The sequence below is a fragment of the Monodelphis domestica genome, chromosome 1 (assembly GCF_027887165.1).
Source record: "Monodelphis domestica isolate mMonDom1 chromosome 1, mMonDom1.pri, whole genome shotgun sequence".
Lineage (NCBI taxonomy): Eukaryota > Metazoa > Chordata > Mammalia > Didelphimorphia > Didelphidae > Monodelphis > Monodelphis domestica.
In genome coordinates, this window is record NC_077227.1 from 483,508,329 (window position 1) to 483,535,837 (window position 27,509).

General features: G+C 42.0%; 1 protein-coding gene across 1 annotated transcript in view; it reads right to left on the bottom strand.

Annotated features, from left to right (window-relative positions):
* COL9A3 (collagen type IX alpha 3 chain) overlaps positions 1-27,509 on the bottom strand; it is a 55,534-nt gene that overhangs the window by 20,236 nt on the left and 7,789 nt on the right. The window contains exons 5-22 of the mRNA XM_007475579.3: positions 27,007-27,060; positions 21,532-21,567; positions 21,078-21,101; positions 20,127-20,180; positions 19,269-19,322; positions 17,892-17,933; positions 14,007-14,063; positions 12,785-12,838; positions 12,334-12,387; positions 11,397-11,450; positions 9,518-9,571; positions 7,783-7,836; positions 7,026-7,079; positions 4,346-4,399; positions 3,484-3,537; positions 2,641-2,685; positions 1,421-1,474; positions 840-893 (exon numbers count right to left, since the gene is read on the bottom strand). Of these exons, the coding sequence (XP_007475641.1) occupies positions 840-893; positions 1,421-1,474; positions 2,641-2,685; positions 3,484-3,537; positions 4,346-4,399; positions 7,026-7,079; positions 7,783-7,836; positions 9,518-9,571; positions 11,397-11,450; positions 12,334-12,387; positions 12,785-12,838; positions 14,007-14,063; positions 17,892-17,933; positions 19,269-19,322; positions 20,127-20,180; positions 21,078-21,101; positions 21,532-21,567; positions 27,007-27,060 (906 nt within the window). The remainder of the gene's footprint in view (positions 1-839; positions 894-1,420; positions 1,475-2,640; positions 2,686-3,483; positions 3,538-4,345; positions 4,400-7,025; positions 7,080-7,782; positions 7,837-9,517; positions 9,572-11,396; positions 11,451-12,333; positions 12,388-12,784; positions 12,839-14,006; positions 14,064-17,891; positions 17,934-19,268; positions 19,323-20,126; positions 20,181-21,077; positions 21,102-21,531; positions 21,568-27,006; positions 27,061-27,509) is intronic.

The following is a 27,509-nucleotide window of genomic DNA, read 5'->3' on the forward strand; positions in this document are numbered from 1 at the left end:
TGAAAGATACAAAGACAAAGGCTGAGAGAAGCTGAGATTTTGATCTATAATCAGAGAGAAAGAATATAGACCTGCTTACCAAATCTAGTTATGGATTTCACAGGAGTGACCCTTCTTCAAACTTGGGAGTTATTTTAGAGCTAATTAAAGGTCATCCTCTACTTGACACAGATAGGAGCAAACATATAAAACTTTTTCAGCTTGTTCCCCAAGAGCAGGCACAGGCTGTAAATACTGTGAGTTCAAGAAGGACTTATGGGGGGAAATGAGATGAAAGAAATCTAGGGCTACTGAGGGGAAAATTGAAGGTAATTCAGACCTTTTTGACTTTTGAAGTTATGAGAGGAAAAGCTTAGCCTCCCCAAACCAGCCCTGTCAGACTTGGAAAGCTGTGCTCCCTATGGAAGGTTATGGGGTTGACCCAGGAGAAATGGTCTCTGGGTATGATCCTTCCCCTCAAGTGCTTAGCTGAACTAAGCCAAGATAGCTTCTTAAATGGTACCAGTTCCCTTGAATCAGAATGCAGAATAATGTGGGAACCCATAACTTTGAGGCAATTATCTCTTTCACCTAACACAAAGGTGAGTCCACAGTTACTTAAGGGGAAGGGGAAGAGAACAGTCAGTTTTCCTCTCTGGTCTTTCCTGGTCTTCTCAGGCTCCATGTTCCTGACATAGAACCTAGGAAAAGCTATCTAGGGCCATGCTGAAAAGCCTAGATGCCTTTGGTGTGTCAGGGAAAGCATCTTTGCTGTGGTTGAATGACTTAGCCATCCCTCTCAGTACTATTTGCTTTGGGTTATATTTGTAAAGGTTAAAACTGAGTCACTTCTTACTCACCGAAGATCCTCTATGTCCAGCCTCTCCTCTCTCCCCAGGAATTCCAGCATCTCCCTATAAATACACAAAAAGATAAAGATCAAAGAGGGTGTTTAATAATATGAAAATGATATAGCTACGAGAGTACCAAAATCCCACACTTACATCTCCCCCATCCATGTACCTCACCATAATGAAGCAGGGACAGACTCAATATTTTCATTAGCTGCTGTCAATTGGACAATAAACGATTGGCTGAGTCAGCCAGAAAAATAGGTGAAAAGATATTGGAATAGTAATAAAATAATAGCTAGCATTTACATAATGCTTTAAGGTTTCCAAAGCATTTAAAAAAATATTACCTCATCCTCACAACAATCTTGGGGAAATGGATACTATTATTGTTCCCATTTTACTGATGTGGAAACTGAGGCTGAGAGGTTAAGTGACTGGTCCAGGACCATGCAGCTAGTCAGTATTTCATGTAGGATTTAAATTCATGTCTTTCTGATTCTATGTCCAGACCACTATACCACCTAGCTGCCTAAAATTAAGAGACCTTGAAAAATTCCAGGAGAAAAAGAAACAGCACTTATACTTACAGGCATACCAGGCTCTCCTGAAGGGCCAGCTTCCCCTAGCTCTCCTTGCTTACCCTGCAAAGAGAAAAGAACTCTCAACAACAGTATACTGCTTCCTTTCTCCATCTCGAGAAATGCCCATCCCTCCACCAATCTCTGGCTAATAGAGAGTTAAGCCAATGAAAATCCTTAAATAATCTCAACAGTGGGAGGGTCTTTAGCTAATAATAATAGCTAGTATTTGTAAAGCCTTTAAGATTTGTAATGCATGTTGCAAAGATTATCTCATTTTATCCTAACAACTCTGAGTGGTCCACATTTTACTGATGAGGGAATTGAGGCAGAGAGAGGTTGTGACTTGCCCAGAGTCATATACCTAGTAAAGGTCTGAGTGTAGAGGTGCTCTATTCCCTGTGCCACTTAGGGAGTCATCTAGTCCAAACCCCTCATTTTACAAATGAGGAAACTGAGCCTCAGGGAGGGGAAGGAACTTGTCCAAGTTTACTTAGCTAGTAGGTGTTGAGGTTAGGACTGCAGACAAAGCTTCTTGATTCTGGAATGGCTCTTTCTCCTGTACCAGTGGTTCTCAAACTTTTTGGTCCCAGGGCCCTTTTATACTTTAATAATTTGAGGATTCCTTTATATTTCTAAAAACTATTAAAGATCCTAGAAAACTTTTGATTATTTGGGATATGTTTATTGAGAGAGAGGATAATTTAAAATATTCATTAACTTATTTAAAATAATAATTATTAATTTATTACATGTTAACATTTTAAATGAAAAATAACTATATTTTTCAAAACAAAAATAGTGAGAGGAGTGGGGCTATTTTATATGTATTTGCAATTCTCTTTAGTGTCTGGCTTAAAAGAAGACAAATGAATTCTCATATCTGCTGAATTCAACCTGTTAGGATATTGTTTTGGTAGTTTACAAAGAAAGCATAGTCTTACACAAATAACAGTTGGGAAAGGATGGCAAATAACATCTTATAATTTCTATGAAAATAGTTTCAGCCTCCTCAAGTCCCTGAAAGGGTGTCTGGAACCCTGTGGTCCTCACGGTATAGGGATGCCTGCCCTATACCATGTTGCCTTTAGACAGGAGGAGAGATCCCAAAAGAGAACTGAGAAGACCACCAGCCTTTATGGAATGACAACTGGAAGCTTTGGTCATGATGACAAACTTCCTCAGCCCTCCCACTGAAACCATGACCTTGGGAGAAAGAAACCACTTACCAGCTCCCCCTTCTCGCCTTTGGCCCCAGCTCGTCCGGGCAGCCCCTGGCCAGACAGAAAGGAATGCCAGCTGGTCAGAGAGCGAGTGTGGGCCTCCAATCCTAGTACTGTCACGCATCATTCTGAGCCCACATATATCCCACATGCTTCTGGTTTTCTACTTCATACATACACATTTTGCCTCTTCCACTAAACTATAGGATCCTTGAGGACAAGGGCTCTATTTTCCCCATGATAGACGGTACAGAACTGGACACAGAGTAGTTGTTCAAATGACCAACTACTTGTGGGACATTAAAGCAAAAACCTCCAAGTACTTAAACTTCTTCCCTGTGCCTTTTTAGCTTAGCACAGTACCTAGCACATAGTAGGCTCTTAATAAATGTTTATTGGATTCAGCCCCAGGAGGAAAAAATCCCTCCATGGAGCACACCTCAGAGAAAGACTGGTCATTAAATAGCTAGCAATTTCTGCTCTATAACCTCCCCTCATCCCTATTTACACTCATTCCAGATATGGGGAATTGACCAGGAAGGAAGGCAGGTGTACACAGGGTTCCACAGGTCCCCATCCCCACCATAATGTACATGCACGTACATATGCATTCCTACACAAATATTCCTGCCCTGCCACTAATGACATGGCAGTTCTCTGCCCTGGTGGCTTCTCACAAAAGAGACCCTGCAAATCTATGGAGCTCTTCTCAATGACTCCTGCCCATCCCACTTGCTTTACTTACTGTTCATCCCTTGGATGACCATAACATAGGCATTCTGAGCCCTTCTTCTAACCCCACTCCCAACATTCCAGTGCCTGCCATGGAAGACTCTTGTGTATACTTACAGGGAGTCCATTGGGACCCTTCTCTCCAGGAGCACCAAATCGAGCTGCTTCACCCTGTGGAAACAGAGTAGGAGAGAGAATGAAGCTGGGAGGTGGGAAAGGGAGGGAATTGGCAAAACTCAGACTATGGAAGGGCTCGCACACGAAAGCAGGTAAGAGCACATAAGTTTATGCTGTCCTGTTTTATTCTTTTCATTTCTTTTAACAATCACTTAGCATCTTAGATTCAATACTGTGTTTTTTATTCTAAGGCAGAAGAGCAGTAAAGGCTAGACAGTGGGGGTTAAGTGACTTGTGCAGGGTCACACTGTGAGGAAGTATCTGAGGCCAGATTTGAAGCCAGAACCTCCTATCTCCGGACCTGGCTCTCGATCCACCAAGCTGTTCCCATGTCTTATTCTTTTCAAAATGTGAGTCCCAATTTCACAAATGGACTGTGAATCCCCTGGTGACAAGGACTGTCTTTTCTACTTCTGTCTATTTCCCCCACAAAGAAGATAAGCATACCTTTTTGGTCCTCAGGAAATGCCCCCCCCCCCCAGTACTAAGCTAAATGTAGAACTTCAAACTTCTTGATTGCTCAGATTCCTTTTCTGACCATTGCTAGGCTCAGTCTCCACAGCCTGTCATCAGTTACCCACAATTACCTGACCACACCATGTAGCACATGCCACAGGCATAGCCTCAACCTGGCACTTCATGGGGTTGGACAGTAAACATCTGGCTATTTCATGGATTTTCTCCAGGGCTGGTCACATTCTCTAAGGACCAAAGCCAAGGACTGAGCCTTGGAAGCTGTCCCAGAAAAGATATGAATGAAATAGAAATGATTCTATAGGAAGAAGAGATGTTGACTACACACCTTCTCACCATCATATCCGGGGATCCCATCTCTGCCATCTTTGCCAGGCATACCCTGAAAATAAGAAAAAATATCAGTCCTTTCTCCCTTCATTGCAGGGGTGGGGACTTTGGGTGCGGAATGCCCCTTTACTGTCAGCCAAAGTTGAAGAGATTACTGAACTCCTTTTTTTCTCTTTTCTTTTAAAATATTTGTTGTAAGAGATGTCTGATTGGGTAGAGGAGGAAAATACACACATACACACAAATATGGAAAGAAGATACTGGACCTGTAAGTTCATTGGTAAAAGAAATTCTTAGGAGAGAAAATACTCTCTATGAATACAGGTCAGCACCTTCTCTGCAGCTTGGAGCCTTAGAAAATTGCTTGCCATATGAATAACATGGAAATAGGTTTTGAACGATGACACAGGTATTGGGATTGATGAACGATGACATTGGGATTGCTTGGCAGCTCCAGGAGGCGGGAGGGAAAGGGGGAGGGAAAAAATCATGAATCATGTAACCATGGAAAAATATTCTAAATTAAAAAATGAAAAAAATGCTTGCTTAGAGTACTGAATGTTAAGTGACTTGATCAGGACCACACAAACAGTATATCTCACAACTGAGACTCCTATCCACTATGCCATATTGCTTCTTGTTATTTGGAACGAGATGTGTTGGGTTTTTTTAAAGCATAAAAAGAAGATTAATATTTGTGAAAGAACAATAAAAGTGATGGGGGCAGATGGCAGGCAGTGAGGGGTAGTAATAGGAACAAACCCCTCATACTCTAAAATCTTGTGTTTCTCACTAGTTAGCACTAGTTAAGCATCAGCTGAAAAACCTGTAGTTCCAGCATTAGTCAAGCATGAGTTGTAGATTGATCAGTTACCCATTCTGTGTCCTGGATCTATAATGTTCTATACTGGGCATTCATTTTGTGCCTAATTTCTTTATTAACTGCTCGTGTTGTTCTTTATTTGCTTTAGTTCTGAATTGTTAGATATAATTAGTTACCTATAATGGCTCTCCAATGTACCCCCATATTCCCTCCCACATGGACAAATGATGACAAGGTGGACAATGAGGAACAAGGGGCCTGTGCACTGGGGACTTTGGCATTCCAGAGGAATCCTTCAAACAGGTGCATGTTCCTTATTCCCTATGAAGTATGAGTCAAATCCCCAAACCATACCTCCACCATACCCATTTTCCAGAGTTTTCAGGAAAAGTGAAGATTTCTCTGGAATGGATGAAGACTAGCCTCCAGACCCTAATAAATATGCCAACCCTGGTTGCTGCTACTCCATACTCTGAGCTGCCACTCCGCAGCTGGAGAGCTGCTACTCCATCAGTTCCAGAGAGGCTACTCTTCTAGCCCCTGGGTTTATCCATCAGTCCTAAGGCTACCTGATTAGCCCCCAGACTATTCCACCAGCTCTTAGGCTGTTATACCACAATAAACCTTTTCTTCAAGTAAAATTATTTTCTTATTTCTGGATTGAAAAGAGTTTGAGCCTCCCTTTCTTGGGGTGAGACCCTGCTATATAATTGGTTGTGTGTTTCTTCCACAACAAAAGGATCTGACAGGTTCCAGGCTTTGAAGCACACGTACTTCTCCCCTACCTCTTTGCTTCTCAAAAACTTACCCATCCTTCAAAGCCCAGCTCAAGGTCTACCTCTCACCTCTGCACTGTATCCTTTCCTGACTACGCCTGCTTTTGCTGAGCTCCTTTTTCTCCAAATTCCTATTGTACTTTATCTGTACACTACATGCTTTACACCTGAATCATATTCTGTCCTTTGATGTTCTACATGTATCTTAGTTACTGAGACAGACTGTAGGGTTCCTGCAGGCAAAGACCACTTCTTTTTTCATTTCCTCTATGGTTGTATATGTATAAGCAGCACCTTCCCCACCCCGCTCCCAATGAACAATTCCCTGAATTGAATGAAATGGTTGTAAAGACTGCTCATCCATAATCAGCCTGAAAAGTCCTGAAATCGGAGGCTATATAGCTCCTTAAAGGAGAATTGGAAGTACATCCAAGCATCTTTACCAACAGATGGGGGCATGATGAGAGCAAAGCTTCTATTCCTAGCCAAAATTTCTCAGTCTTCCTCATGATTGCTACATCCCATAAAGGAAGGAAGACCCAGTCAGGAGTGCCTTCAGGGGTTTAGGGTCAAGTAAAAGTTTGGAGTAGCATCACTGGAAGAAGATGATAAGAGAAGGGGGGGGGGGTGGAGAACAGGAGGGAGAGCAAAGAGAAAGAATGGAAAAGTTGATGGTAATGGCACAATTCCAGGGAGGAGGTGGTGGTAATGGGCTGCCCCTAGCTCCATGGCTCTTTGCTCCTCTGAATTCCTCTGCTGAGCATGCCCCCTGTAAGCAAGAGATGCTGCTCTGAAAGTCCCCAGAACATCATTTCTGGATCCTGGAATCTTTCATTGTGCATCTGAACTCAAAATACATAAAACAATTAAGTTCAACATGGGCCTAATATATATTTGTATTGTAAAGACATTTCAAAAGGGTATTACTCACAGGAGAGAAAATAAATTTGCAGACAACAAAAGCCAAGCCAGAAGAACAAGATGTGAAAATAATTGTTGTCTCTTTCTACATGTGCTGCCATTGCTACCAGGATGTATAGCAAGACTGAGGCTAGTTCACTGAGATAAAAGGGACTTACAGGCTCTCCAATAGGTCCAGCCATTCCAGGTAATCCTTTGGGACCCGGCCTGCCCTAGAAAAGCACACAACAAATTAATGACCATTTAGTAGCAGATGAATAGTCAAACAAAATAGTAAAAATGGGAATCACTGCCTTTGCAAACATGACCACTGTTAATGAAGGCCCATGTTAGCTCAGGTGGTAGAGCACAGACCGAATGAGGCTGAGGTCATAAAATAGGTCCCTTCCAAGGGAAACTGGTCCTATTCTGTCCCATGGCTACCATGTACCTCCTTACTAAGGAGTACAGAGTAAGCCTAGACTTACTGAGTCTTACTGTCTTTTACCACAGAGTGTGCGCAATATTCAGTGCAATCCAATCCCAACTACTAGTAGAGGAGGTAGAGAGGGAAAACTCCATCACTCAGAGCGAATGTTATATTGGTGGGTGAGAAGCATCATCTTTAGGCCCTAAGCATAGCATTATTGCAATACTCAATAGAGTTTTGACATCTTTATTTTTTTTAGGAACCTGAAAAACCAGTGGAATTGCTTGTCAGCTCTGGGAGAGGGGAGAGAAGAGGGAAGGAAGACAACAATATGAATCATATCACCAGGGAAAAATATTTTAAAAATAAAATTTAATTTAAAAATTTTTAAAGAACCTGCAAAGAACTGATTGGTTTTAAGGAGTTTGTGGCAAAATCCAGCAGGTAAATCACTCATCTTGAAGCCTGTCATGACACTGGGAAATTGGATGTCTCATTTAACTTACAAGGTCACCCTTGGGTCCACGGAATCCCTCTGGTCCTCTCTCTCCTCGATCTCCCTGAAAATTGAGACACAGACCAAGATTGCTTTCTTGACCACAGAAAAGATTGTCAAAACACACAGAATGGCATGATTTGGGGGGCTTCCTGGTGGTTGCAACTGAGAATTTTATGAGTCCCTTACAATATTTAGTCTACAGTCAGCAATCAACACATTGTTATCAGCAGTGATAATAACAACATTAGCATGAGTTCCAATGGGAGTAGATAGGAACAGTAACACTATTACTGTAAGCATAAATAATATCCTGATATTTCAAGGACCATTGTTTTCATCAGCTTGGGAAGTGATCCTCTCCACCAACTCCCAAGCCTTTGTGGATGGTTTTAAATCTCTGTGCTGAAAAATTCATCACCTCGAACCCAACCAAGTGCATTTAGCTAGATTGGTCCTCAGAAGAAAGACATACAGTCTGTCACTGGCCCCAGATTTGAAGTTTTTCTATCCCAGTAAGAGGCATGGTCTTAGAGAACCTAAAATCACCACCAGACCACGATTGAAAAGCAGAGAGGGGTGGGTGGGAAGGAAAGGGAAAGAGGAAGGAGAAGGGGAAGGGAAAGGGAAAGAAATGTTTTTAATGGAAGAAATGGTAGTGATATTGACATGCCCAGGCTCTGGAATTCTAGGTAGTATTTATACATAATAATTATATTACTCATTTTAATAACATTCTTATTACATTGACTTGTGATGATGATAATATTAATCATGTTAATAGCAATAACCACCAGTTAAACCTTTTTTACAAAATTTGCAGATTCATTACACGCCATTATCAGGTGAGAACATATCCCTTATCGCTCTGCTTATCTCCCCAGAAGATCTAAAGAGGTGATTGTGGTGTGTTGAAAAATAGTTACATATTTTTAAAAGATGGATTCAGGCCAGATTAAACTGAGCAATAGTCTACAACAACATCTGGATAACTGTCATTTAAACAAGAGATTCTTTAATTCAACTGTGGCTTCTGTAGTACTTTGTAAAAGTCCGAATGAGTAAAAATGGCTACCATAACATTAACCTCTCATTGGAAGAGCCATTTTAGAGCTTGCTCATGCATGGGGATGGGGAAGGGAAGAAAGAGCAGGAGAGAGAAGAGGAAGGAAAAATGACTTTATAGTTCCCTTCCCCTAATAACATGGTAGGGCCTCTGAGGAACTCTCAGCCGGCCCAGGGGTCATCTGGAATCAATCCCGAGAGAGAGAAAGACAGAGAGAGACAAAGACAGAGAGAGACAAAGACAGAGAGACAGAGACAGAGAGAGACAGACAGAGAGACAGACAGACAGACAGACAGACAGACAGAGACAGACAGACAAAGACAGACAGACAGACAGACAGACAGACAGACAGACATAGAGACAGAGAGACAGAGACAGAGAGAGAGAGAGAGAGAGAGAGAGAGAGAGAGAGAGAGAGAGAGAGAGAGAGAGCTCTAATGATCCTCGATTTCAACTCTGTCCCCAGGATGAGCTATTGATGCTAATCCTCACATCCATGATACCTATTCTGGGGCCAAATTTTGTGTAGAAGTTTCCAGGAAACACTGATGATTCTAATGTTACTTTTGATGGGGGAAGGAAGTGATTGTTAAGAACTGGAAGCAGATCCTAGGATTTGGGAACCTGGAATGAAAGAAGCAGAATGAAATAGCTCTTTCATATGCAGGAAGATACTTACAACTTTCCCAGGCGGTCCTGGAACTCCTGGGGGCCCTCGGAAGCCAATTGGTCCCTGTAAAGAAGTTCATACATTAGAGGGATACTGAGGCACTGGCCAGGGCAACTTTGTGCAGCTGGGGGACCTTCACTCACATTGAATCTTCCCAGTAAGGGACCCAGTCCAGGCCCGTATTCCCTCTGTAAATCTCCCAAGGATAGGGAAGACATTCCTGGTATATTCTGTACTACAATTGACTCTAAATAGCCCCTTCCATCCTGATAATAAATAATGAGTACTTTAGTAGTGTTTTATGGTTTTAAGGTGTTCTTAATGAGTGCCAGGCTTGGAGTCAGAAAGAACTCAGACATCTACTAGTTTTATGATCCTGGGCAAGCCACTTAAACTTTGATTTGCCTCAGTTTCCTCATCTGTAAAATGGGAATAATAATAGCACCTACCTCCCAGGGTTGTAGTAGGGATGAAATGACGTAAATTTTTTAAAGCATGTAGTACATTGCCTGGCACATAATAAGTGCTTTATAAATGTTAACTATTACTGTTATTATCATCCTTAATCCATGTTCAAGGATCAAGTCAGTAGAACAAATACTGGTTCTGGAATCAGAGGACCTATGTTCAAATCCCAACCTTGGTATTTACTCCTGTGGTGACATTGGGTAAGTCATTTAACTTCCCTAGATTTCAGTCTCCTCTTCTCTAAAATGAGGGGGCTGGAAAAGAAGATCTTTGGGATCTCTGCCTGCTCTTCTTAATCTGTGATCCTTTAAGTTCTACATCCTCTGCAAAGGTAAGATCTGTCCAGCGCTCTTTTAATCAGTACCTATTTATCTTGCATATAGCTTATCTGTACATACTTGTTTCCCTGATGTCTCACCCATTCTATTGTAAGCTGCTTAGCAGACCTTTTTTTAAATCTCTTTTTATATTTCCAGTACTTAGCACAGTGCCTGGCACATAGTAGGTGCTTAAAAATGTTTACTGACAGACTAATTCATCCTACATCGATAATATCTTTAAGCATCTTTCCCTCCTCAAAAATGCTCAGTGATTCCGTTATTACTAAATAAATATTGCATCTAGTTTCACAGGCTGAATTTTAGGAAGAACATTGACAAGTTGGAACATTTCTAGAGGTGATGACCAGATTGCTGAAAAATCAGGAAAGTATGCCCCATGAAGATACCTTGCAAGACCTGGGGATTTTTAGCCTAGAGGAGAGATGTTTAGGCTTAAGAAAGTTGGGAAAACACGATCATTTTCTTCAAGTATTTGCAGGACTCTACTGTGGAAAAAGAATTCACTGTATTCTCCTTGGCCTCAGAGGACAGAAACAGGAATAATGGGTAGAAGTGTAGAGAAATGGATATAGGCTCAATACATGGAAAAATTTATTAACAATTGGAGCTGTTCAAAAGTAGAATGGCCTGTCTCAAGAGGTAGAAGGTTCCTCATCACTGTATGTCTTTAAGTAGGTTCTGGATGATTGCTGCTGAGGAGGTGACTGTTAGAGACACTTTTACCTAGTGACTTCTGAGTTCTTCTCCCACTTTGGGATTTGGTGATGATTCTGTAAAGTTGTACCTGGTGCCCAAAGTCTACCATAAGACAGTCTCGATTTGTCTTTCTATTTCTATTTCCTTCCAGTCTTTTCATGAATCCATTATTCCAGACAGACTAAACAACTTTCTATTCCCCAATCATATCAAATCATGTCAAAAAAGAAGAATCTCATACTAGGTGGGTGGAAAGCTGGACTTCCTTCATATTATGAGACCATTTTTGAAATCACACCTATGGAAAGAAAGGCCGTAGTCCAGGGCAGTATATCATCAGTCCTGTGCTCATGAAAGGAAAGCAGGAAATGGGCAGTACTTACACGATCTCCAGGTGGCCCTAGTGCACCAGTCAGTCCCCTTAAGCCCCTAGGGCCCTGTAGAGAAAAGGCAGCAGATGAGACTGAAGGAATAAGTTAAATGGAGAGGACATAGGGGCAGGGGCAGGGGCAGGAAGAAACCATTGCAATAAATTGTGACCTTTGTGGATTTTGAAACAAAGATTTTTGGGGCAGGAGAATCTCAGTAACAGAGATCTAGCTTGGAATCATCTTGAATAACTTGGTTTTACAGCTCTAAGATTGAAAATTATACAAAGGCCTCTTGGCTCAGGGTCATGGGCAGAATTTTGCAAGCATGGAATTCCTCTTGGGCTGAGAATATAGTGCTGAGGGGAAGGGTTTTCTTATTTAGGAAAAAAGCTAAATGATTGAGAGAACTCTTTTGGCTAGAGATGGCCCAATGAAGCATTTATTTCCTAATAATGTCCAATATTCATGGTGGGCCAAGAAAATAATTTTGAATCGTGGTTCATTTTAGTCTGAAATTCCTGAAACTACTTATTTAAGTGAAAACTTTTGCCTTGACTATACCAACTAGCAAATGAAAGTATCTTTGAATTTCTAAAAGTCTCATATTTTATACCAAGGGACCACAACACAGGAAATATATTTTCATGTGCCAATGGCTCTAACTAAAACAGAAATGTTTTTCATGAAAATAGTTCTTGAAATAAAAGGTTAAATAATAACACAACTCATGAATAGGTCTCTTATTTTTTTTTTTGATGCAGCATTTGATAAATTTTACAACTTAATGTAATTGGCTTAAATGGTGATCAAGGCTAGAGAAAGCACATGAAAGGTAGAGAATAGAGGGAGTTGAGGAATTTGACTTTGGACCCAGCTTAAACTACAGCTTGAATGAGGGATTACACCCCACTCTTCAGATCATTGCACTTGAACCTTTCCCAAGCCTTACCTGTAGACCAACAGTTCCAGGTATACCAGCAGGCCCTGGAGGACCAGGATCACCCTGCAAAGGAGACCACAACTAGTTTAGCAAGGTCAAAGTCATAGCCTATCTGACTCTTCTCCATCCCTTCTCCATCCCTAGCTTCAGTATCTTCTGTGGCTGTTCTGCCTTATCCCACCTTAGACACACATCTCAACCATACCAAAATGTACTCATCCTCACATATATGGGACATGAATTTGTTTAGTCTCTATTCTGTAATTTCTTTCTCTCCTGATTGTTTGCTTGAGATCATAAGTATTTTGTATCTATTTCAATGCTCCCCACCAAAAAGTTCTTAAAGATTATGGATAATGAAATTATATTGTCACCATAACCCTCCCAGCAAACCCTTAATGCTGTCAGCCACATTTTATCCTCTATGGCAAAGAGAGAACCCCAGCTCAGTACTGTTTACCTTCTCTCCATCTTTCCCCACTTCTCCTTGCTCCCCTTTGTAACCAGTGGGTCCCTGAAAACAGAAGGAATAAAGGACATGTTAGACTTCCCAAGATCCTAGGACCTAAGCACATCCTGAAATTACATGTCAATTTTCAATTAATCCAGTGCAGAAGGGCCAGGTTAACCAAGCTTTCTCCATCTGAAGCCAAGCCCAAGAATGTATTGGAAGGTTAAAGAAAATCAACTGCAATAACAATAGCCAGAAAGGACCTCTAATTTAAAGATGGGAAAACTGAGGACCATAGATATCATTTAGCTGGTACAAGGTTGCCCAGTTAGTTTTGGTGCTAAAACTGTTTTTCAAACTCCTAACCCATTGTTGTCTTCCCCTGTGCCACCCCAGCACTTTTTTCCTCTGGGTGACTGAGCTTGACTAATTGGACTTCAGCTCATCTATGCCTTGCTTCTGGCTAGAGATCCTTTTCGTAATAAAACTGCTTTGAAAATAATCATCACATGTGAAAAGGGACAAGGAAGGGGAGCTGTACTTGGCCCCAAAACAAGTTTCAGTCCAACCTCAAAAGCCCCTTACACCTTGTTCTGCCAAATGGCAGTAAACCAGAGTCCTGCCCTGTCAGATTCATCAATTCAGTCCAATAGACACTTCTATGGCACCTACTGTGTGCAAGGGAATAAGATTGTGTTGGGTATCTTTTGAGGGGAAGCTGGTGTTGATGGAGTCAGAACCAGACCTTTTAATAGTGTTCGGGGATTCCTAATATGGTGACTTGTTCCACCAACACAGGTCAACATTTGATCTGTTTATCTCGGGGCTCTGGGAGATTAAGTGTCTTCTGATCTTAGGATCACATCATTTGTCTATGTCCAGTATTCCATACAAACTAAAAACAACATTCCAGACAAACAGGACTTGAACTCTGACCTGCTTCCAACACTAGCTCTCTATTGACTAGGACTTCAAAAGAAAAGAAAAGAATGGAAAAGAAACAGAACAGAAAAAGAGAAAGAAAAGAAAAGACCAAAAAATGAAAAATCCCTACCCTCTAAGAGCTGGCATTGTCTTGGACAATTACACCCCAGCGTTACAAACACTGGAAGTCCCAGTGGGACAGCTTTACTGGGTTATAATGGCTCCCTACTGACTCTTTAAGGCTCAGTCCTGCTTCAGGTCTGTGATGCCCAGTAATTTTATTTCTTGTTTTGAGCTGTGGACTTACCTTGAATCCTGGCATTCCTGGGGGCCCAGGGGGGCCAGGTGGACAGATAGATGGACACTGCAAGAGAATAAGAGATCTAAGGTCAGAAATTTTTCTTCTTAATTCACTCCTCTAAAAAGCCTGCCCTAACCCTGACTAAAAAGCAAAGGCAGCTAGGTGGCTCAATGGATTAAGAGCCAGACCTAGAGATGAAAGGTCCTGAGTTCCAAAATGCCCTCAGATACTTTCTAGCTGTGTGATCTTGGAGGAGTCACTTAAACCCCCACTGCCTAGCCCTTATCTCTCTTCTTCCTTGGTACCAATACATAGTATTGATTCTAAGATGGAAGGGAAGAGTTTTTTGTTGTTTTTTTTTTCAAACCCTTACCTTCCCTCTTGGAGTTAATACTGTGTATTGGCTCCGAGGCAGAAGAGTGGTAAGGGCTAGGCAATGGGGGTTAAGTGACTTGCCAGGGTCACATAACTGGGAAGTGTCTGAGGCCAGATTTGAACCTAGGACCTCCCATCTCTAGGCCTGGCTCTCAATCCACTGATCTACCCAGCTGCCCCCTTGTTTTTTTGCTTTTTTTTTTTTAAAGACATGAAGAACAAATTGATTCAAAGGTCTGGGAGCTTATCAGATACCTTAGGTGATATTTGCCATCCATATTTAGGAATATCTCTGTCTTAGGACAGGGAAAGAAAAAGTCAGTTGCTTAAAAGGAAGCCAGTACACATAGATGGCTTCCAAGATGATTGGATGGATGGATGGATGGATGGAAGAAAAACATTTGTTAAATGATTACTATATGGGGGAAGTTAGGTAGCACACTGGATAGGCACCAGGCCCAGAGTCAAAAGGATCTGGGCTCTGACTTGGCCTCAGATACTTCCTCACTGTGTGATCCTGGGCAAGTCACTTAACTCTAATTGCCTATTCTTTACTCCTCTTCTGTCTTAGAATATATACTAAGACAGAAGATAAAGGTTTAACTTTTTAAAAAAGATTACTATATGTCAAGCATTTAGCTAAACATGAAGGAAACAAATAAAAAAGTTAGAGTGTCCCTGCCTTCAAAGAGTTTATATTTTAATGAGGGGAGGCAATACTTGCAGAGAGCAGTGGTGGCAACATTTGTAAAGAAATGGTAGGAGTCACTGTGTCGTGAATGCAGCAACAGAAGAATCCGTTGATACACTCTGTCCAGAGGCAACTACAGTGTTGATTTGGATGCAGAAGCCTGACTCCTCACCAAGGGGGGAAGGAACACACACTTATGAAGCACCTACTATAAGCCAGGAACTGTGCTAAGCACCTTCCAAATATTATCTCATTTGATCTTCACAGTAACCCCAGGAAGTAGGTACTATTATTACCTCCTTTTTACAGTTGAGGAAACTGAGGCAGATAGAGGCTGTGACATCCCCAGGGTAAGTTACACACTTAGTAAGTGTCTAAAGCAGGTTTTGAACTCACATCTTCTTGACTACAAGCCTGGTGCTCTGTGCCCTGTGCCACCTAGCCACCTTGATAAGATTCAGACTCAGAAATGACAAAGAATGGGAGCAAATGCAGAATATCCACTCGCCTCACATCAGTGACCCTCAACTGAAGCCACAGAAGGTTGGTTAGATGGAGGAGGGGGATTGATTTTTATATCTTTTCCTTCATTTTCTCCTGACTATCCTACATGGTGTATACAGACAGAATCTATTCAAGAAAACCCATTATTTTAACGTCTAAATTCTCAAGCTAGATTGAGAGGATAGCTCATTTGTCAACTCCCCAAGGGACTCCTGGTTCTTGAAAACAACAAGCTCTCTTCACATTTAAAACAACAACATGCTTTACATAATGCCCATTCCTCCCCGCCCCCCAAATTGTCAGGACATGCAATATTCAGTTATAGTGACACGGCAACTTCTGTCAAGCAGATTCTGACTTATTTCCATTTTTCAGAGGAGTAAACTGAGGCTTCAAGAGGATAAGAGGATATTCCAAAACATACAGAACATATTAGTATAAAAATTGGGATAAAATTTCAATACTCAGTCTCAAAGCTTTCTTACAATGATAGCTCATATTTCTGTCATACTTTAAATTTTGTGAAAGTCCTTCCCTTACAACAGCGACTTGAGGGAGATATTGCAAGTATTATGCTAAGTAAGTTTCATAAAACAGGTTCTTGTTTTATGAATTAGGGAATTGAGGCAATTTGGTGGCAGAGCAGACAGAGCACTGGACCTGGAATGAGGAAGATTCAAACCCAGACTCATATAACTTAACTGGGTATATGACCCAAGTCACTTGACTTCTGTTCATCTCAGTTTTCTTAACTGTAAAATGGGAATAACAGTAACACCTTCTTCAAAGGGTTATTGTAAATATCTTATGAAGTAATATTTGTAAGGTACTTTGTACAGTTCCTAGCACATAGTAGGTACTTAATAAATGTTTTTTTGTCTGTTCTCCTAAATAGATGCCAAGAAGCATTAGGGCAGAACTGAAGTCTTCTGATTCCACATTCAATACTAGTTGCCTTTCCCACTACAGATGATTACTGTGATAACCATCAGGCTTGCTCCTTTTTGTCTTTAGTACAAAGCAAGCACTTTAATTGGGAGTCCAAAAAGGAAACCCTGGGAGAAAAGCTATGAAGTTCTCAAATAAGATAAATTCAGCCCTGCCACCAAAAGACTGCCTGCATTTCTTTGAAAAAGTGAAATCAACATAGTTTATTTTTGTCTCAAAAAGGAGAAAAAACCTACCCTCCCCAATTTTTTTTTATCCATGAAAGTGAGGTGTTAACAGATGTTGTCACAAACAACAGTGCCGCCAATTGAGTCTTTTCAAAGAGAAGCTGGAAATAGTTTGCAGGAGGGTGGGGATAAATCAAGCCCTATTTCTTTCACTGGCACAAGCTGAGAAACCAATCCTAGAATCATAGTTTTAGAGCTGAAAAGGACCTCTGAGACCATTAACTGACGTGTCAAACACCATGATGTGAAACCAGACTAGATTAAAATGACATTGAGGAATATTTAACAAAATAAATTAAAATGCAACAGAAACTAGATAATGCTAATATGCAATTTTCTAAGTCGGTATGTGACCCACAGGGAAGATTACGTATGGTTTAGTGGCTATGTCCATTAGAAGGACTTTGACACCACTGATTTAGTCCCAACTCTCATTTTACAGATGAAGAAGCTGAGGTTCTGAAAGTTAAGAGACAGGCTTCTGCATAGGCATGAAATAGATAAGATCCTAAGAGAGCCCTTCCTTACTCTAGTCCAGTGCTCTGTCTACTATTCCCCCTAGCTTCCTTGCAGTAAGAATGAGCCCCAAGCTCATACTGGTGCATGATGATCCTCAAGGCTTGTATAAGATTGCCCAAAGATTGATTCCATGTTTAATTCAACCTTGTAAATTAAATTCCAATCCATCTTCTTCCCAGCGGAAGCAAGATAATGCTTAAATGCAACATGATATACTCTTTTCTTGATATATTGGTACTCTGGGTAAGGAACTTTCTGTAAGAAGGATTCAACATGGCCCTACAAATATGGAATATTCTGCAAGCGTGTCACCTTTCAGCTCCCTCCTTTTTCCAGGAGCCTCAAAACATTTTATAAACATTCCTCAACTTCCTCAGCCTTATTGATCCTATTTGAGAAAAGGCAGAGAACATCCTCTACATTCTCCAGAGGAGTTCAAACAAACAAACAAACACAACAAATTAGCAATATTGAACACTTGTTCACAATCACATTGCAAAGCTAGGGCTGGATTCAAGAGTAAAATTGAGAGCTCCTTGCCTGGCCCTTTCCATTCACCTCTTTCTCTTGGTTACTATATACACAAGCCCATAGGAATCCCTCTAGAAAACAAAGAGAAATTCCTACCTGAAGGTCACCAGCACCATCTGGAAGAACCCCTGGGTGTCCCTGAAATAAAAATAAAATGTTTGGGGGATAAACTATAGTATTTTGATCCTTCCCTTTTTATCTTATTCCCCATTTCCACTAGAGAATTGAGGACTTTGGAATTATCATCTAAATAGCCTTATTTATCCATTTTTGGACTTCCCAGTTTTATCATGAACTCTGAATTAAAAGGTACTGATCTCTTCTACTCACTGACCTGCACCCACAGTGCCTAGACAGGGTTCTTAATGAGTGCAGTGATTGCCAGTAAGTTCTTATTCATTGATCAGTGGGTTGAGTGACAAGCCTCTCCAAGGTTCTCTGATTAGAGAGAAAATAGGAACAAGAGCAAGCAGGGGCTCTCTGAATGGGGTACCATCCATTCCTACAAGTCTAGCCTCTGGGCACCCAGGGTTAATTGTGGCATAAGAAAACAAACCCAGGCTCATCAGCCCAGGTTTGCAAAGCTGTCTTCCTTAGAGGGATAGTAGTATACTAACTCAGTTCTCTGCGAGAAGATTCCTATAGAGCAGAAGGTCTTACTCTAGCATCTAGTAAATTGTTTTTTTAATGTTTATATATTGATAACCTAATTTAAATTTGATCTGTTTTCTTTAGAATCATGAATTTTATTTTATGCATTTAAAATACTATTCTGAGAAGAGATCTGAAGTCTTTACCAGATTGCTAAAGGGGTCGATATCACAAAAAAGTTCAAAACTTCTTCTCTAGTGAATGGGGATGAAGTGAAAACCTTCTAATCATCTCCCATAGTCATCACCATGGAGCAATACGAGGGGCTAACAAGCCATTCCCATTCTTCTGGCGAAATAAACAGAGATCAGCTTGTGCTGTGCATCAGAGGCAGGCTCAGAGCCTGACAACCTGGTTAGGACAGAAGATGAAGGATTTTCCTGTGGTCAGAATGATAAATGGCCTTAGGATTCTGCTCTGTAAATCCTTACTGAGAAGAAGGAATACAGCTGGCCTAAATTCCTGGTCATAACTCGAGGTGTTGACTCATAGCAAGTATTCAACAAACATGTGAACGCAGGGCACATGAAGGACAGATCTGGCTAGATTAGGAGAGGTCTCCCCTTCTGACACTCCAGGCAATCCCTTTGCTTCAGGTCCTAACCTCTCCTATGTCTTACAGTTTTTTTTTTTCTTTCTGGGAGCTTGAAGAACTTAATGCACTGCTTTGGCTAGGAGTTTCAGCTTAGCAGAAGGATGAGATCCTGGGCCCATCCCAGGATTAACTTTTTCTTCTGTCCACCTTTACTTTCAAAGCCTGCACCCCTGACCATGAAATCCCTGGACTTTCTTTGCTCTCAGCAAGTCTGTGGTAGTACTTACAGGAGGTCCTGGGGGACCTGGGGGACCAGGCAGCCCTGGGAGTCCAGATGGTCCCTAGGAAAGGGAAGAATTATGGCTCAGAAAAGGGTACAACTCTCACTCCGAGGCTGAGAAAGACAAGCAATAATCAAAGTTTCCTCTAATTCCGCCTATCCCCTGTCCCACAGCAGATGCCAAGCCTCCCTTCCCGCTTGAGGATCTGTCTTGCTGTCAGTCCAGGGTCTGGGATGGCATTTCTGCTTTGCTGGTCTTTTCCTGAAGTTGAGCATCATTAGCATATCTCTAAAACTATGGGCCAAAATGTATGATTGAAAATCTGTTACCCTAAAAAAAGAACTACATATCCCAAGAACCCACTGACTTCCTGTCATTATGTACTTCCTGTAGACAGAGGATAAAGGGCGTGGGCTGTGCTCTGATAGGGAATCAGCATTGATGATGGTGAGTGGGGTTGACTAAAAAATGGCTAACCAGCCATGGGCACATGGTCTTTATTTGGTATCTTCTTTATTCCTTGATTTCTAATGATAATTAATAAATCTCTTAAAATACAATATTATTATTGAGATTTAATTTTAACTTTTACAACACAAAGGCAAGGGGCCAATGGGCTTATGTCACCTTCTCTGTACTGCATCTAGCAAGGCACCTTGGACAATAAGGAGCTACAGGTTTTTCAATAATAGGTGTGGGTGGATAGCACAGTGTCCAATCTCCTAAAGGAGTTACAATGTTGTGTGTACATGCAAGTGTGTATATATGAAATGACTAGTCTATAAATATCTGTCATTATGTACAGAAATACTAGTTTAACCCAGAACTATCAACATGGTTTTAGCACAACAAATAGTCACTCACAGGAGGACCACGAACTCCATTTCCTCCTGGGAGGCCACTCACTCCAGCCTCACCCTGGAGAAAGAGAAAAGCAAACACATCAGAACTTGCTTCTTTCAGATCCAGTCTTCTGTTTGTTAGTGGGGCATAAAGAGGGGCTTTCTGCTTAGGAACCTTGCTCTGGAGCTGAAGAACTAGGAATGAACAAAAAAAACTCAGAAGTGTTTATTTACTATGTGCCAAATGATGTGTTAAGCACTGGAGAGACAGAAAAATTGAAAGAGCCCAGGCTCCGGGAATTCACATGTACAAGACAGCATGTAAAAGAAAGTTCAGTTATAATCAGGTAGATGGAAAAGTCTGGGGTCCCAAGGTGCCTAGGCATTTATAGGTTATATCAGCAGATCAGATGACTGCAAGGAATAGAGGCAGGTCAGAGAAGCTCTGGTAGAACTCCATCTCATCAGAAGGAATGAAGTTATTGGCTCCCATCTCATTCAAGTCCTAGAAGCAGTTAAGCCATCCTAGTTAAGGGAAGGAGGAGGGCACCTCTAATAAGTCTTCCCTCAGAGGTTTTGGAAGGGTTCTGGGACAGCAAGACCTGAGGAAGGGAGGAGGAAGGGAAGATAAAGATAAAGATAAAGATAAAGATAAAGGCTCCCTGAGAGTGGTATTCTGATCTGGATAACATCAGAGGCATCAGGATAGATGGGAGCCCTGGCTTTGACCTCTTTAAGAGTAGTATCAACCTGGGCTCCTCCATGGCTCCATTTGAAGTAGAAATTCAACAGGATGGGCAATGATATCTGATTCTGGGGCTCTCATCACTGAGAGTTTCAACTAGTTACTCCAATGTAAGGAGCTGGGACTTTGGTTGGTTTTCACAGGATGTCTGGAGATAGTGGTGGAATTTGTGGGGAGAGAAGGGGTTGCCAAGAATAAAAACAAATTCTCAGAGTTATTTCTACTTACTGGAGGTCCAGGAAGTCCTTTGCCCTACAAATAGGAAAGAAAAAGTGAAGATTATTCAAGAAGTAGACGCCAAAAGCGAACATGACTGTCCATCTAGCTCTGATGAAATTAGGACTTAGGAAATGGTTCTAGTGGACTGAAAGGAAAGATTGGGTGGAATTCAGGATGGGTTCTCTCCAGGGGCAGTGCTATGCTCTGGCAGAATTTCTCAGGGGGTAACAGAACAGTAATAGGTCAAGCCCTTGGACATTTGGTCCTGAAGTCCAGTCAGTTAGGAAACTCTAGTAGGTCCAAAGTAGCATTCTCAACCAGGAACACAATGGTTTCTAGGTTTTTGGCTTAGTTCTCTTAACATGGTCTCACTGCCAAGACACTGCTGACAGTACCCAAGATTCCCAATGATCTTCTACCAGCAACTCTCCCCAAGTCCTACAGATAAAAAAGGAGTGCTTACCCCCAACCCAGGAGGACCTGGAGGTCCAAGGCTACCCTGTGGAATGAAAACATTTGTTGTTATTATTCAGTTTTAGCAGATGTTGTGACCCTTGCTTTTCTTGGCAAAAATACTGGAGTAATTTGCCATTCCTTTTCCAAATTATTTTCTAGATAAGGAAACTGAGGCAAACAGGGTTAACTGACTTGCCCAGGGTCCCCAACTAGGAAGATCTGAAGCCAGATTTGAATTCAGGTCTTCCTGACTCTGGACCCTTACACTCTATCCACTGTGCTAGCTAGCTGTCCCCATGAAAGCATTAGTTGGTGAGAGAGTTTTCTTTGTTGGAGAATTTAAGAGGGGGAGAAACTTTAAGAAAAAAAAAAATTGGACATGTCTATCTCTACCTTATCTATCCAGAGCCCTGGACTTGGAGTCAGAAAGATTTGAGTTGTGACATTAGGCAAATGACATGGTTTGCCTCAGTTTCCTCAACTATTAAAATGAGTATAATAATAGCATCTACCTCCCTAGGTTGTTGCAAGGATCAAATGAAATATTTGTCAAGAACTCAGCATAGTGTCTGGCACATAATAGGCACTATTTAAATGTTAATTCTTTTCCCTATACTAGGATATCTAGTCATTGCTTTTTTTTTAAACTCTTACCTTCCATCTTAGAATGAATATTGATTCAAAGGTAGAAGAGCAGTTAGGGCTAGGCAGTAGGAGTTAAGTGACTTGCCTAGGGTCACATAGCAAGTATCTGAGACCAGATTTGAACCCAGGACTTCAAGGCCTGGCTCTCTATCCACTGAGCCACCTCACTGCCCACCTAGGCATTACTTCATGCTTTCTAAAGGACTCTCACATACATTATTCACTTGGTTTTCACAGCTACCCTGATTCTCCATTTGACAAGTGAGAAAACTCTAGCCTAGAAAGATTAATTGACTTGCTTGGAATGACACAGCTAGTTAGTGACAGACCTAGACCCTAGAGCCCTTGAATTCCAGTCTTTCTCTTATATTGCAATTTCTGCACTATCCAATAAATTTGGAGTCTAGTCCTCCATACTAAGTTTCCCGAGTCTAGTTTTCCCCTGTCTCCTCCTTAAATCTGGAAGCCCAAACTATAGTTTGGAGAGCAATTTGCTCTTCCAATTCCTGGCCTAAAATGAAAGATCACTGCCAAGGACATTGAATGTTTAATGGTGAACTCTAAGCACAAAGTTAAACTGGAATATAGCGTCAACTGTTCTGTTTCTCATAGTTGATAACTTGGGGAAATACTTTGGAAAAAAGCTAACTTCCGAGGTGCTGAAAATGGGGGTTAGAAGGATGCACAGAATGGACAAGATGACCTCTGATGCCCCTTCCATCTTAGAGAAGGCACAAAACAGGCAGCTGCTCAGAAATCCCATCTTGAATGAATGAATGAATGAATGAATGAATGATGGTAATAGAACTTAGAGATTGTTTTCTTTCATCTTCTTGACTCCAGCTCTATGGGGGCAGGAGCTGTGTCTTATCTAACTTTGTACCTCCCCCTGGCACATAGCAATGTTCTGCCTATGGTAGGTACTTCAGAAATGTCTGCTAAATGACTAAGTAAAATTTTAAATCCATTCACATTTTTAGCAACCTGGGATACTTCTCCTATGTCCGCCCAGATAGCCTCCTACATAGATGCCCTCCTCTCCTCCAACTCCTGCCATCTGAAAAAGTCCCAACTTCCCTAACCCGGAATTTACATTGAGAATTCTACCATTAACTCAATGAAGTTACTCTCACTGCATATTATTCATGATTCCTGTTAGTGGTTCCAATCAGGGGCTACCTGGTGCCACTCTGCCCAGGTGCTGGTGGTGGGGCAGGGCACAGAGGGGGACACTGGGAAGGCTAGGAAGGTAGCCTCTGAACAGATAGGATGAGAAGTTATTTTCATCCTGACACATTAATTGCACATTTGGGTCTGATTGAGAACTCCTGCTGCAAGCAAGTGGGGGGAAATCCTTTAGAGAGCCCTTCTAGGGACATTAGACGGAATTAGATTTATTTCTAAAGGGAATGAGTCCACTTAATGCTTCCTGACAGCCCAGACTGGAAAGAAGGAAGCAGGACTTCTCAGTGGATAATTAGAATAGGGTTTGCTTTCTCCCCTCCATGTGGGAGCCAAAGTGCAAAGGAGAAGGCATGTAGGTGAGCCCTCTGAAAGAATGCAAAATGGGAGTCTTGAGGGCACAGAGTATGAGCTTGGGACTGTGAAAAAGGGGGCCAGAAGATGAATTTAGATGGGTGTCTTTCTTGCTAAAAGGAAATGAGGGTTTGTGGCCCCACAGAGAGTCTGTGTAATCGGTTGGGCTGCAGAGAAGCCCATCAGCCCTCTGGCAAGCAGAAGCTGTCACATCACAATCAGTACACAGGGAAAGGGAGTCCCCAACAAGTCCCCGATTCTTCTCTTAGAAGCTTCTGCCTCCTCATGGGCCAGGAAAGGGATACAGGACTTTCTGCTCCTTCTGTGTTCCCATTCTAAATGGGGCTTTGTTTGCTCTACCTTGACTCCAGAGCTTCCACCCTAACCATGCCCTGTTGACAATCTCTCTTTCTACTCCAACAACAGGAGAAGAAAGTGATTTTCTCCAGCGACTCTCCAATAACCTTCCCAGACTTCCTCTCCAGTCTCCATCTCCAAATCTTACCCCTTACTTGTAATTAATCCCCACCCACAATCCCAGGCCATTTATTACCACTTAGATAAAAGGTGGGAGTCTCTCATCCAACCCTTTTTAACTGTAAACTAAGGCCCAGGATCACACAAGTAGTAAGCACAAAAAATGGGATTTGAACCCAGGTCCTGTGACTCCAGAGTCAGGGTTCTGGCTGCTGTACCATGCTGTAATCTTGTTGAATTCCTTCTGGCTTGAGATCCAGCTCACTGGGTATATTTTAGCTTCGTTCCTCCAGCAACTGGCACAGATATTAGATTTTGTCCTGAAGGGAACTGTTTCATTCTTTGCATGCCATTGTCCTCCCCACATTTTGACTTAAATCCAAGGAGGCAAGTCCCCAGTGAGTCAGTGAATTAAGATGAGTAACATCCTAAGCAAACTCAAATTTACAAAGCAGATAATTAGGGATCCTCCTAGAAGGGCTCCTTAAAATCAATCTCAGGGAAGCTTGGTAGCACAGTGGCTAGAGCTCCATCCCAAAGTACAGGAACCTGTGTTCAAATCTGGCCTCAGATACTTCCTGGCCATGTGACCCTGGGCAAATCACTTAACCCTAATTATCTAGCCCTACTATCTTTTTTGTCTTAGAATTGATACGAAGACAGACTGTAAAGGTGTTAGGGAGAAAAAAGAAACAAGGCGCAATCTCCCCAGGGTACTTAATTTTTTGTTTATGAGACATTATCTTTGTCTAAAATATAGTAGGCTTTATGATTTCACTGGCATAGGGGTCTTCCAAGTGAGGAAATTCCCTTTTTTAGTGCAGGTGAGCATCTTCTCTGTAATTCATATTCTTAGAGATTTGCCTAGAGCCTTGAGATGAAGTGACTCACCCAGGGTCACACAGCAAAGGGCACCTGATAAAGATATGCCTTTTTGGGTGGATAAATCACTGGAGAGGGTGGCTGAAGAGAAAAGATTCTTACTGCTAGAGCTAGACACTCTAGCTAGAAAATAAAATGTTTAAAAAATAAAACAAGTCATTAAGGAAATAAGGTTTAACTTATACAGACAATTTTAAAAAAAATTTCTATATGGTATTTTTTAACCCATACCTTCTGTCTTAGAATCAACACTGTATACTGGTTTCAAGGTGGAAGAGTGGTAAGAAATAAGCAATAGGAGTTAAGTGACTTGCCCAGAGTCATTCAACTAGAAAGTATCTGAGGCCACATTTGAACCCAGGACTTTCTGTCTTTGGGCCTGATGCTCTATCCACTAAGCCACCTAGCCACTGCTCTATGTGACAGGTAAGACTTGAAAACTTTGACCCTTTAACGTCCTCTGGATGCATGAAGCCTTTAACATTAAATCTGCCACATCACTGATCATGTTACCTGTAGGTCTCTGGGAATGGGATTTTTTCCCCCATTTAGATGTTTATTTTTAATAGAGAGGCACTGTGGCATAGTGAATACAGAGCTGACTTCAAAGCCAGGAAGACTTTCTGACACATCCTAGGGCCCCAGGCAACTCTCTAATCTGTCAAGAAGTTGCTGACCTGTTCCGGTAGAAAGGCAGCTGTTTGGCACAGTGGATAGAGTGCCAGGGCTGGGAGTCGGGAGCTTCAGACGCTTCCTATCCGTGCGACCCTAGCCAAGTCATTTAATTCTATTTGCCTCAGTTTCCTCATCTGTCAAATGAACTGGAGGAGGAAATGGCAAAGCACTTTAGTATCTTTGCCAAGAAAACTGCCAAAGGGTCATGAGTGAAATGACTCAACAACAACAATTAGTGGAGAGAATTCCCAAAAACACTAAAATCACAGGTCCAGAACTAATAACTAAAAATACGGAGTTTTTAAAAAAATAGCTCTTGCTGGTGATCACGGTCTAATGCTTCCCACATTGCCTGTCACTAGACTTTATTCTTTTTAGGTACATATTCCTTATGGGAGGTGAGGTACAATTGCTGTCCCTGAAGAAAGAAACACGGATAAAAAGGCTGAGACCTCCCAACTGTCCTGCGAGCTAGCTGTGGGTGCAGGGCTTTGGGAAGCCTGCAAGCTGGACCTTCCCCACTCCCATTCTCTGATCATATATGCTATTTATTCCTGGGGGGCTACAGGAGCAAAGCAGAACTCAGTCCTGCTGTCCACAGCTCCTGTCTACCTCATCAGCAAATAGAGGGGCAGCTAAGTAGCAGAGTGAATACAGAGCCAGACCTGGAGTCAGGAAATCCTGGGTTTAAATCTGGCCTCAGACACTTCCCAGCTGTGTGACCCTGGGCAAGTCACTTAAGCCCCATTGCCTAGCCCTTACTGCTCTTCTCTCTTAGAACTGATTCAAAGTAGAAGGTAAGGGTTAAAAAAAAAAAGAGTTGAGACAGAATTAAAGACAATAAAAATGAGGCTTTGGTCTGAGGTGGTCAGAACCAAGGATGTGATTTTTATACATAATGGCTCTGAAGAAATGAACAGATGTAAGTAAAGTGGGCACAGAGGGAGGATTCTAGATGGAAATATTCTGGAAAGGATAAAGCCTGCCCTGAGCACCCACATCAGGTCTCTTTGGCTGGCGGCTCTGCAAGGCTATGGGGGCAAACTGTTCTTTATTTTCTGCTCTGCTCACCTGCCTGTTCCCTTTCTCGTTTTCTTGCTTCTCAGCCTCTGGCTCCTCTGAGCTGGATGGATGAGTAGGAATGAGGTTTCCTCATATGTGCCCCGTAACTGCCCGGGGACCACTTCTATTCTTACTACCTCCTGCCACCAGACAAGCAAATACTTCAATAAAATAGGAGGGCTAACTAGACGTTTCAGGAACTTACCCTTTCTCCAGGTGAGCCTTTGGGACCAGGGGGCCCATCCTGACCCGTCAGACCCTGAGGAAGAAGCAGAAAAGAGAGGAATCAGCCGGGGAATACTCTGTCTGGTACAGAGCAATGAGCAAGGACAATCTGCTATGTTTTCATTTAAAAAGCAAACACCCAAGAAACCCCCAAACAGCAGGAAACGCAAGTGTCTCCTCCTCAATATTCTGGGCTCTGCTGCAATTCAAGCAAACAAATACAGAGCCCAAGTTAGCATCTTTCTGGCCAGACCCATCCTGACCAGACTGCCACAAGTGGTGCTGGAGGGAAAGGAGAAGGGAGGGGGATTTCTGTCCTATAAAAACATGTGAAATACCACACACACAAATAAGCTTTTCTTCATTTTCCATGGGCAGGCACTATGAGAACAGGGAGAGGTGCAGGAACAAGCACCGCTTATGGACTTATGGTCCCTTTTTGCCTCTACAAACCAAAGTTACGGAGGCATCAGTGAGAAGACA